The following is a 12,788-nucleotide window of genomic DNA, read 5'->3' on the forward strand; positions in this document are numbered from 1 at the left end:
TCCCTATTGTTTATTGAATTAAATAGAGATGACTTATTCCAGCTTTGATGACCTTTCACAAAAGCTCAATCTACCCATGAGTCCTGCCTCCTGTGCTGTTCAGAATGTACACTTTACCTCATCTGGTCCACTCATTGTTTTTAGAATGTGCCTCCATGCTTTTTCTTTTTTTTGGGGGGGGGTACTCTTTTTTCTTTAAATTCATTTATTCACATGTGCATACATTGTTTGGGTCATTTCTCCCCACGCTCCGCCCCCCACTTCCAGGCAGAACCTGTTCTGCCCTTATCTCCAATTTTGTTGAAGAGAAGACATAAGCATAATAAGAAAGACAAAGCGTTTTTGCTAGTTGAGTTAAGGATAGCTATACAGAGATTCCTAGCATTGCTTTCGTGTACAAATGTGTTACAATCAAGGTTGATTCATCTCTAACTGATCTTTACACTGGTTCCTGATCCCCTTCCCATGTTAACCTCTGTCCCTTTAAGGTTTCTGTATTAGTTCCTCTGGAGTGGGGACATCAAACACTTTCATGTTTTGGGTTTTCTACCTATTCTTATATTTCCCGTATGTGCTCTCCCCTTGTCATGTTATCCAAGTCCAACCACATTGCTGCATTTGCCCTAGATCTAAAGACCGCATATGAGGGAGAACATACGATTTTTGGTCTTCTGAGCCTGGCTAACTTCGCTCAGAATGATGTTCTCCAGTTCCATCCATTTACTTGCAAATGATAAGATTTCATTCTTCTTCGTGGCTGAATAAAACTCCATTGTGTATAAATACTACATTTTCTTGATCCACTCGTGAGTAGTGGGGCATCTTGGTTGTTTCCATAACTTGGCTATTGTGAATAGTGTGCAATAAACATGGGTGTGCTGGAATAACCTGAGTCGCATTCCTTTGGGTATATCCCCAGGAGTGGGATTGCTGGATCATCTGACAGATCTATGTTTAGATTTTTAAGAAGCCTCCAAATTTTTTTCCAGAGTGGTTGCACTAGCTTGCATTCCCACCAGCAGTGTACAAGGGTTCCTTTTTCCCCACATCATCGCCAACACCTGTTGTTAGTGGTGTTGCTAATGATGGCTATTCTAACAGGGGTGAGGTGGAATCTTAGTGTGGTTTTAATTTGCATTTCCTTTATGGCTAGAGATGGTGAGCATTTTTTCATGTGGTTTTTGGCCATTTGAATTTCTTCTTTTGAGAAAGTTCTGTTTAGTTCACTTGCCCATTTCTTTATTGGTTCATTGATTTTGGGAGAGTTTAGTTTCTTAAGTTCCCTGTATATTCTAGCTATCAGTCCTTTGTCTGATGTGTAGCTGGCAAATATTTTCTACCACTCTGTGGGTGGTCTCTTCAGTTTAGAGACCATTCTTTTGTTGTGCACAAGCTTTTTAATTTTATGAAGTCCCATTTGCTCACTCTTTCTCTTAGTTGCTGGGCTGCTGGGGTTCTATTGAAGAAGTCCTTGCCTATACCTATTACTTCCAGAGTGTTTCCTGCCCCTTCCTGTACTAACTTCAAAGTTTTAGGTCTGATATTAGGGTCCTTGAGCCACTTTGAGTTGATACTAGTACAGGGTGATAAACATGGATGTAGTTTCAGTTTCTTGCAGATGGATAACCACTTTTCCCAGCAATATTTGTTGAAGAGGCCGTCTTTTCTCCATCGTATATTTTTGGCACCTTTGTCAAAAATAAGGTGGGTATAGTTGTGTGGATTCATATCTGGGTCCTCTATTCTGTTCCACTGGTCTTCATGTCTGTTTTTGTGCCAGTACCATGCTGTTTTTATTGCTATTGCTTTGTAATATAGTTTGAAGTCGGGTATTGTGATGCCTCCAGCATTGCTCTTTTTGCTGAGTATTGCCTTGGCTATTCATGGTCTCTTGTGTTTCCAAATGAACTTTAGGGTAGATTTTTCAATCTCTGTGATGAATGTCATTGGGATTTTGATGGGAATTGCATTAAACATGTAGATTGCTTTTGGTAGTATAGCCATTTTTACTATGTTGATTCTACTGATCTATGAGCATGGGAGATCTCTCCACCTTCTGTAGTCTTCCTCAGTCTCTTTCTTCAGGGGTTTGTAGTTCTCCTTGTGGAGGTCATTCACATCCTTTGTTAAATTTACTCCTAGGTATTCCATGCTTTTTCCATCTCTGAAAATAATCCAAATCCTGTCTGTCCAAACTCTTATCTCCCACGGGCATATTTACTCAATGTAGACTCTTCTATTTTTGAACTCCCATGATGCCATGTTTAAATACTGCCAGAGTCTTCCTGAGTTATAGTTATCTGTAGAGGTTGGTATCATATCTGACAGAGAACACTGGAGGGCTGGGATTGTATCTTATTCATCTTTGTTTCCTGGGCAGCAGCTAAACTAGAACCTTGCTTGTATGCATTCTTACTGTTTGTTGAATGTAATTTTTTTGGTGGTGGAGGTCCAAGTACAGGGCTAAGCATGCACTGTACCAGTGAGCTACACCCCTAACCTCAAACTGAATTTTTAACCACCAAGCATCATCCTGTGACATGAGCCCATGGGGGGTGCAGAAGAACAGAGTGCAGTGTTTGCGCTAAAGGAATTGACTATCTAGTTATGGAGGTTAGATTGCATACGTAAAATGATAATTATTTTTTTGTGGTACTGGGGATCAAACTCAGGGCTCTGTTAATGTCAAGCACGTGCCCACCACTGAGCTATACCCCAAACCCAACCATAATATTTTATTCAATTTCATGAAGTGATTATTGAATCTCCACTGTATGCTAAGTATAATATACAGTACACAGTTGTCAAAATAAGTGAAGCAGAAAATAAATACCAACTAAGGTAAACTCTAGGAGTACCGGTCCACGTGATGTAACTGTCCCTGGCACTTTCTGAGTCCCAGTTTTGGGGTGGATAAAGCAGGACAGGACAGATACCTGGTGATGCTGCATGCTCCAGGTGGCCCAGCTGGGGCTGCGTGGTGATCCTGTAGATCAGTTCTGTAGGCTGGCTATCCTGGTCAGTGGCTGAAAGCTGCATCGTGGTGATTTTCTTCACTGAGTTTTCATCCAAGATCAGCCCTTTATTGGTAATAATGACCGGTGGGGATTTGTCTTCTGAAAATATAAGAAATAGTTATTTGAAATGGAATCTTTTCAGTCTTCTTTCGTTAATTCTAGGCCTCATGCCCAGAGGTCAGATCAGAGCAATCTTCAAGCCTGTCCCTCAGAGATCCCAACACAGGGTCAGGGCTGTGCAACAGAGAGGTATGATTTTCAATTTTTTAAGGGAGGGCTTAAGCATCAAGGCAACTACTTAATTGGAAAAAGCATAATTTCATAATTCATAAAGTAGTTTTGTTTTGCTTTTTGTTTTTGTTGGCGTTGGGATTTGAACTTAGGGCTTCACACTTGCTAGGCAGTGCTTTACTGCCTGGGCCACGCCTCCAGCCCTTGCTGCTCTGGTTATTTTTGGAAACAAGGATCTCACTTTTGCCCTGTCGCCTGGACCATGATCTTCCTATTTGCGCTTTACACCATCACCGGGATGGCAGACACATGGTACCGCTTTTTTTCCATTGAGATGGGGGTCTCACAGACTTTTTGCCCAGGTTGGCTTCAAACTATAATTCTCCAGACCTCAGCCTCTCAAGTAGCTAGGATTAAAGGTGTGCACCACTAGCACCCAGCTGCTAAAAAGTTTTTATATCAGAAAACTTGATGCCCTCTTACCTAAAACACTGATGGAAAATGACTGGTCAACCAATCGGTGGCCTTCTCCATCAACCACATCAAATTTGAAAGCAAAGCTTCCGCCAGGTTCTCCTGTTTGATGACTATATTCTACCTGCCCTATAAAAAGGGGAAAAAATAAAAGACATCAAGATTTGCTGTTAGTGCTTTCTGCCCTCACTTCTGAAGAGTCAGGACTTCAATTGGTATTCACACCAATGAAATAATTTATACCTTCCTCACCTTGATATCCCTTTTGACATTTTAATCTAAACTTTTCATTTCCTCCCAGTCCTCCCCCACCATTAACTTCTCATTCTCAAAGACCTCCTCATAACAAATTGACTCCAAGAGACATTTCTTATGTTTGAGGCTGTCTTTTTGAAGGCTCTAGCTCAGCTTCTAGGGTGAGTTCATGAATAACTAGGTCCGTGAAATCACCCATGTGTAAAATGTGCACCAACCACACCCACATCACGGGGAGTGGCCCTGCGATGTAGCCCTATCACAAGGCAAGAGGATGCAGAGCTGCGGCCCACATTCTCTTGCAAATCTTCACTCATTGCCCAATTCAAGGAGCATCAGGAAAGCAAGTAAACTCCACCAGAAGTCAAAAGGACCCAAAGGAAGAGGCACAACCCATGACACTGGTGTTAACCCACAGAATCATTTACATCTACCTATCAATGGAAACGAGACCAAACCTTTGGGAAGAGCTGCCTGGCCTCATTTCTTACAAGGAGCCACTGAAGCATGGGATAATTAAAAAACTACCATTTTCTCTGTCTGTTCCACCCACTTGATGGACACATACACAGAGCCAATCAGAATTCAGAGCTGCCAATTTTAGGTGTTAGCACATGGACTGGATCTGTTCGATGCTCCTCAGGGTATATTTCTACTTCTTAAAGGAATTGCACATCATCACATGACATTGGACTCTTTTTTCCCCCAATATGTAACTTTTTTTTCTTTTCTATCCCTGAAAGCACTGTACAGTAACTACATAGCACTTAACATTTATGCTTTCACTTTACATCAGCATTTCCGGAAGGAAGGATGAGCCAGGTAATTTTCCCCAGGCAGTTCCAACTTATGCCCTTCCATTTTGCTTACTTCATTAACTTGTGCTCTTTGGGGAACTGGAAAGAGATATAAATTCTCACCTAAGGAAGACATAATTTTTACCTTAATCCATGCCAATTCACTTCTTTTAACTTTAACTCTCTCACACACACTTTTTAGCATTGTAGCAAGTCAAAATGACTTTTTCCCTCCATAATTACCTCAAATTTCATCAATGCTATGTCAAGACATGCATACATTTTGCCAAGAAAGTTTTTACTTTTTTTAACAAGAAGAAAAGTGAGACAAGGAGAAAAAATATGAAGATATAACTCAGCTCTTATTCAAAACAAAGACTACACAGTTTCCTGCCATAAACTACTAGGCATTTATCTCCCACTGTACTACTGCAGAAAGAATCCCACAAAAGCCTGGGCAGGCAGAGAGAACTGGCTGACCTTGGCTAATGTCTGCCTGGGTGAAAGTTCGGATGGGGCCTTTAACAGAGATTTGCTCCAGGTTGTCATGTTTCACCATCTGCAGGCGCCCTATGCCAGGATCTTCCGTCATGATGTACACAACCTGATGGTCATTGGAGTTAGTGTCTGTCACTTTCAAGTGCTGTTCTGTGATGCGTGAAACAGACCCTGGAGAAGAATGGGAGAGAGAATGTCACTCCCCACTGTTTCCTTCAAACTGGATGGTAAATGACTTTAGGAGACCAGAAAATAAATGATCACACATTACTTGGGCCTAAGTACTAGGCACTAGTTTTTCTCAGTTTCCAGCTGGATACATTTTAGTTTCTCTACATCTGAGTTCCTTTTCTCTTCTTAGCCATTTTTATTCTCCTCTTAATGCTCATTCCACCCAGGGGCCTATCAGGGCCTGGGAATAACTCCTAGTACTATGATGCAAATAACTCCTAGATCTATGATTTGAGAAATTTGCTTTGATTTAGTTTATTTGCTGTCTTGAGGATCACTAAATCAGAAAAACCAGCTTTACATAAACTCATAAACATACCTCACTGCCATCTCGGATCAAACAGTTAAAATCAGTGTTTCTCAAGACAGAGGACAGCTGCTCACAGGTGCTAGGGACAGAGGCAAAGCACCCACCACCAGAAGCACCTCTCCTCTTTCCCACCAGCCATTTTCTCACATTTCAAATAGTAAACTGCAGTAAACCAGATCCTCATCATTCATGTGTTATGCATCCTGGTGTTCCTGCATGTTCTTTTTGAGCAGTGTCAAGAATACAGTAAGCCTGCCTTACTCACAGATATATTACATAATAGGATTTCAACCAAGTACAGTCAAGAATAAGCAAAACATTTAAATTCTCATGCATTCATTACACAGAAGTTGGTATGGAGAAGCTCTTAGCCACACATTATCTTCTGTTGTGTTTAAGTTGTTGTGTGATCTGCTGAGTGGTAGTTTGTCCTTAATTTTGTGAAAATCTGCTTCCCAAAAAGCAAGTGGTGCCTCAAAAGCAAGATAAAAGTTAAATAAAAGTTAATGTGCTTCATTTAAGTGATGAAGCAAAAATTTGAGATCTCTTGAAAGGCAGCAAGTCTTTAACAGAAATTGGGCCAGGTTATGGGAAAAACACATTCACAGTACAGCACTGAACTCTATGCTTCTTGATCTTGTATGGTTCTTCTTTAGTGGCAGTCTACTTGAAACCAGATACCTGCAGATACCAAGAGTCTATTGTACATGGCCCTGACAGTTCTTTATCCAGGCAATTCAACTTGAGGGATGAGGTAATGTCTTCCTTTGGGACAAAGATCAGACTTGCTTGGTGCTTGCTATAATATGGAAGGTTCTCCACGATCAATGTTCCTCTTCTGTCACACATCCATTGCCTGGGAAGGCATCCATGTGGTCCCTCTACAGGGCCCCCATTGGAAACCGATGCAAACTTCCTGATGCCATGCTTCTTGCTGTGCTGTGAGCTAAGTTATGAAGTACTTTGACTCTGGTGGATGAATCACTGTGTCTTCTAGCACAATCCACGAAACAGTACCAGGCTAGCTTATTAGCTTGTAAGCAAGGTAAAGTCAATTTCTCTGATACATAGAACCTTTGGGAATTCTCAAATACTATTCTACCATGATTTTTTTTAATACAAAATACATGTAAAACTAAGACTAGATAAACGTAAGAATCCTAGTGAAAGGTAGACATCCTGGGCAAAAGGCCTACCCCCTGAGTAAGCAACTCCCCATTGCAAAGTGAGTCCAAGACTAGCACTTGTCATAGTTCCTTCAATGTTGCTAAAACATGGCAAAATTGTGTAAGTTAGATGCTAGAGTCCCATATGAATTAATTCTAAATTATTTGCATAATCTTTTAATGTATGATAGCCTCCCAATACCCCTCCATTTTTTTTTTAAACTAAGCACCTGGAAAATTCTGGTAGATTTCTTTGATTGTTAGTTTCCATGGGGTTGGTTGAGCAAAAGCATTGCTCCAAGAAACCTGGGTCCAGGAGTAGTTGGCTAAATTAAGACTTTTGAGGACCCTGAAAATACCATTGACTCTTCACAAACTTTCCTCAAATTCACAGACCACTGTATGTCCAAAGAGTGTCGTCAGTGGCTCACATTTGTTACTCACAACTCTTGGTGGCCCTAAGACAACAGTTCTTCAAATTTCAGTCTCCTCAAGTATTGAATAGGTAGTTTAAGAACCATGTCCAGCACAAACATGAAATGAGGTACTGTACACTGCCATAGAATAAATAAAGATAGAAGACAGCCAGCCATTCCCCTCTACTCCTGTTGTACTGGATATGATGGGTTGAATATGAAACGTCCCCACAGGCTCAAGTGTTGTTGGTGGTGCTATTTTGGGAGGTGCTGGAAACTTTAGGAGGTGGGGCTAGCTGGAGGAAGTTGGTCACTGGGGGGGTGTGTCCTTGGGGGCTGTATCTTGCTCTGACCCCTTCCTGGCTGTCTCTCTCTGCTTTCTGCCTTCAGTAGGTGAATAGCTCCACTCCATCACACCCTCTCTACCATGATGCTTTCTACCTTACCACAACCCAGAAACACAAAGCCAACCTACTACGGAATGAAACCTCTGAAACTATGAGCCAAAATAACTCTTTCCTCCTTTGAAGTTATTTTTCTCAGGTATTTCTTGCAGCCACAAAGATTCTGAATAACACACCTGCTGAGAGTTGCAGGCCTCGGTTCACAACCACATGGGGAATGTCACTTGTAGGCAGTTCTATGTAGATCTCCATCCTTCCTGTGTCCACATGAAGGCCATCAGTGAGAGAAAACTGGAACTCATCCACTGCTATGCTAGGGTCACCAGGCACATACCCCACCAGTCCGGCCAGGATATCCTGGTAGGTGAAGGAGGAACCCTGGCCTAAAACTGTCCCATTCTCCAGAGGTTCAGAAGCAGTAAGTCTCCGGAGTAAATGACCTGAGGAAAGAAGAGTAAAGAATGTCAAGGAAATAATGGTAGAATATATATGGCATCCACACTTGGTCTGATCTTGCCAATTCATATGAGGTTGGGTAGAATGTCAAGTACCAACAAATTAGCATTTTGTGTAAGTACAGGTGCTTCTCTGTGACCTCATGTATAAATGAAGAAGACGAAAGTCCCATTCTTTCTGGTTAAAGATCTCTTATGGAGACACAGATGGATGGGGCAATATAGTGACTTAGCAATCATATCTCCCTTCATGAATTCAAACACTTCATTATCTAGACCTTATTTTTCCTTCTACAAAGACAAAATAGTGCTCTTCACTTACAACCTTTTTTCTTATGGAGTGAGAGATAGAATTTGTTTTAAATTCAGAAAGACACTAAGCATGTTTGTATTGAGGTGAATTTTTCTGTATCAAGGGCCATGTAATATTCCATTTAAAGTACTTCATTAATGAATATGAAAGTGTGAATATGATTCAAGTACATTATATGCATATATGGAAATGCCTTATATGAAGAATTTAATATATACCAATAAAAAGAATGTGAAAGTGAGTGAGGGCAAAATAAAATGCAGTGACCAGCAGTCTCTTCTATTAACCCTTCATCAAAAGCAACAATTTCACCTCTGAAAGTCCAATATGTGTTATGATTGATTGAGACACACCACATGGACTCCAGCGCTTGAGGTAATACCAAGGGGATGGTACTTAGAAAAGAAAGGTTAGAAGATCCCACGGATCTATATCTGGTTTAAATCTGAAAAAAAAAATGTTCTTGCTGTACGAGGAACAAGCTTATGCTACGCAGATGCATGAGGTGGCCTGGGACTATCAAACAATGACACCTACTCTGAACAGAGGCTATGAAAATGCAGTAACCTGTTTTACTTGAGGTTACGTAAGAATATAAGAAAACAGCTAAAATGAAATTTCAGAGATACCAATTACCTAGGATTCGGGCTTTTTAGACGTCAGTATCTACTGCAATCTCAAAGAATATTAGCTAGCTGTGAATTTGATTATACTTTGATGCAAAGAATAGACTATACATAGGAAAGGCAAAGGAATAACCACCTGAAATCTATGTGCTTGTTCTAATAACCCATCAGGCACCTCAATTAAGAAGTTTCCACAGCAGCTTGTGTCCTACCGTGGTCAGGCTTTTTTGTCAATACAAAAATCAGCTCATTATCCGGGGTGTCCAGATCTTGTAGGCTCAAAGAAGAATTGCTTATTGCCACTCCTGATCTCAGCTGCACTCGAAGGGGCCACAAAGTCATCCTGGGAGGCTCATCGTTCTTCCTCTGATTAAAGCATAAAATATTTGTTCTCACAGACATTGGTTTAAGAAGAAAAAGCACATTATTCAGAGAATGTGTTATTGTTACCACAATTTTCACTATCAAAACAGCAATTATTGTGTTACCACCTTCACTTACTAATCAAAACAGTTAATTTGAAAAGGCAAACAAAAGAGAAGTCACACAAACAAAATGTGCTTTTGAAAAGAAGCTGATGGGCATTTTACAAATATTTTCTCAGCTATATTCATAGGTACAGTGACTGTATTTTCCAGACTCCCAAATACAGACATTTTGGGAATCAAAGGGCACACCATTTGAACTCAGAACCATCTTAGAAAACCCTGAGCTATCCTACTATCTGTGGAATGTCATCATATTGGAAAGCATGGGTTTCTAAAGTTGCCTCCCAGTCCCTCTCCACCACTGTCCTCTAAGACTGCTGAAGGTTCTATGCATGCTATTTTCCCAGAGCAGAAGGTATTCTGTTGAGAGATTTATTTTCTCTCTCTCTCTCATTCTAGAGCAAGACTAATTGCTCAAATGAAAATACAGGATTAAGTACCATGTTTTCTTTGATGCTACAATTAAATGAATACATGCATTCAAAACATAAGAAAAGCCAAGAATACATGTAGAACCACATAAGATAATTTCAGAGAAATCGGCATATGCCAGTTTTCATCTAAATAGGCTTCTTCTAAATGGCAAGTTTTCTCTGATTGATTCTCATAAACGGTTTTCACAAAGAGCAAATACATTTTATCCTGATCTGGAAATACAGATTTCCAACTCCGACCTTCCCCAAATGCCAACTTTAATTCTACAAGTGTCCTGAAGGTCAGAGTTATGTTATAAAATTAAAGGTCAAATCCAGTCTTTGCTTTTGAGTCCATATAAAGAAAACTCTCTAATGGTGGGATATTTTGTGGTCAAAGGATCAATTTTTCCACCTTCCAAAGTCTTTACCTCAATGGTGATATTGATGCTGTGAATTTCTGAACGACTGGCTCCATCACTCACATAAAAACTAAAAATATCATGGGTTGGCTCAATGCTTTCATGTACACTCTGGAAGTAGTAAATGTAGTTTTCCAGGACATCTTGAATAGGGAATGAGGCTTCTAGTTCACTGGTATTTCCAGGGCCAAAGCGATCACCTGAGTAAACATTGAGAGAGGACTTTGACCTTGATTCATCAGTTTCTGCTCACTAGGATGAACTAGAAAAGAAGCCATTATTTTCAACACCAGATGGAAATATGCTTGAGGAGAAAACTTGGAGAGAGAAAAGCACAAGACCAGGAACTGGAAGATTTAGAGTTGGATCTCGGTTTCTTAAGACCACTTCTCATCTATAAACGGATATACCTGCCCTGCTATTTCTACAGGTAATCAAATGAGAGTGTTTTATTTTCTACAGCATAGAATCAGTGGTTGTTTAGTTAGAAATTGTTTATGACATAAATCTTGGAGTAATAACAATAGCCAAGTTTCTACTGAAAACTAGCCAGTTTCAAAACCATTCTATCTGTTATATCCTGCAAGAGCAACACTTTCTCCACAAAAGAAAAGGTTAACTATAAAGCTTTTTATCTAAGACACCTCTCTTCCAGCATGTTTTAATTTGACCTCCCAGTTTCTTAGTGAAATCTGTGCATGAGTGAGAACTCAAACCACAGGATAGGACACAAGGGATTCTGTGATGTCCAGGAACCACTCAGACGCCATGACACTCAGGTACAATTCAGGCACTAAGATGCTCAGGTCCCATTCAGAGCTCAGGAGCTGCCATAGTTTGGGTGAGTGTTCTCCAAAAGTCCAGGTGTCAATGGCTTGGTCCCCAGCCATGGCACTATTGGGGGAGGGCCCTTGAAGGGGATATTTGGACCTCAGCCCCTTCCTTTCTCTCTATTGCATCTTCATTATTAGGTGAGCAGCTTTGTCCCACCACACACTCCCAGCCATGATGTGCTGCCTCAACACAGACCCAAAAGCAAGGGGGATGACCACTGACTGAAATTTCAGAAGCCTTGAGCCAAAATAAACCTTGTGTCCCAATTAAGTTCATTTTTCACTCAGGTGTCTGCTCTATTAGTAAGGGAAAGTTGACTAACACAGGTGCCATTCAGAGCTCTAGACAAAGTGCTGCCTCCAGCTTACTCCTCTGATCCCTACTCCAAACACTGCAAAAGGCCAAGGGGAAGAGTAAGCGATGTCTAATTGATGAATGCCTTATATTTTACTTGATTCTAACTGGAGTCCTTCTAATTGACTTATTTTAAATTATCACCACAATTTTCTTCTAGAGAGGAGAAAAAAGAAACCCTTGTATCTTCAACCATTTCTTGGATATATATCAACAAAGAAAAGTATAGCTGGCAGATGTGAAAGCATCTTCTCCTCTCCATGAGCCTTTGCAAAAGCTCATAAATAAAAAGGCCATTATCTCTCTGAATTATACACAGTGCCAAATTTGTTGGCATCCTAACAGAAAGATGAGTTTTTTCAAAATTTTTGTTTAAAAGAAGAGCTCAAGATAATTTTTTTGTCCTTCAATGACATGAATTTTGTTGACATAGCATAGAGAAGTTGGGGTGGCCACTGACCCTATGACATGCAGTTCAGGGTTTCCAGAAGGAACTGCTAAAATTTGAATTTTTATTTGTCCTTCCATTGGTCACTAGGAATAGGAAAATGTGGCATTGCTATGGGTCACAAACAGCCTAAATAAATGTCTAAAAATACATGCAGATATAATGCCCTATTTCACACTTGATCTTAATCAAAAGGCCATGTAGCAATTATAATGCCTTATTTGAAGTCATTGAAGAATGAGCTAATCAACAAGTGACTATGCCATTGAAACTTTAGGCACCAATCTTCCCAAGTTTTAGAAGTGTACTTTCTATTTTTTGACATAAATCATTCTAATTAATGCTCTTCTCTGTCTTCCTAAACAGAATGCACTATGTGCAAATTAAGTAGTTCGTGGTGCTTGCAAGCTGACATTACGAGTACCTGCACTGGAGCACAGGGATGCCTTCAGATGTTGCCAAGGGGGGTCCTGCCATGTTTGTGCAAGACCTAAGTGAATCAGATTCCATGCCATTAGATTTCAGAGCTTATACTATAATCATTCTGCTTCTTCCCTTCTTGTTGGTAAGAAGTAAGAGCCACTTCTTTCTTTTTTTTTAAGATGTTCTGATCAGCTGGGTTCTGAATCTAGGTGT

General features: G+C 40.4%; 1 protein-coding gene across 2 annotated transcripts in view; it reads right to left on the minus strand.

Annotated features, from left to right (window-relative positions):
- The window catches only part of Fras1 (Fraser extracellular matrix complex subunit 1), a 424,489-nt gene that overhangs the window by 81,401 nt on the left and 330,300 nt on the right, over positions 1–12,788 (minus strand). For both annotated transcript variants that reach the window (XM_074041924.1, XM_074041925.1), the window contains 6 exons: positions 10,526–10,716; positions 9,406–9,559; positions 7,976–8,239; positions 5,255–5,443; positions 3,732–3,851; positions 2,937–3,116 (listed from right to left, as the gene is read on the minus strand). In XM_074041924.1, the coding sequence (XP_073898025.1) occupies positions 2,937–3,116; positions 3,732–3,851; positions 5,255–5,443; positions 7,976–8,239; positions 9,406–9,559; positions 10,526–10,716 (1,098 nt within the window). The remainder of the gene's footprint in view (positions 1–2,936; positions 3,117–3,731; positions 3,852–5,254; positions 5,444–7,975; positions 8,240–9,405; positions 9,560–10,525; positions 10,717–12,788) is intronic.

The sequence above is a fragment of the Castor canadensis genome, chromosome 9, assembly GCF_047511655.1.
Source record: "Castor canadensis chromosome 9, mCasCan1.hap1v2, whole genome shotgun sequence".
Lineage (NCBI taxonomy): Eukaryota > Metazoa > Chordata > Mammalia > Rodentia > Castoridae > Castor > Castor canadensis.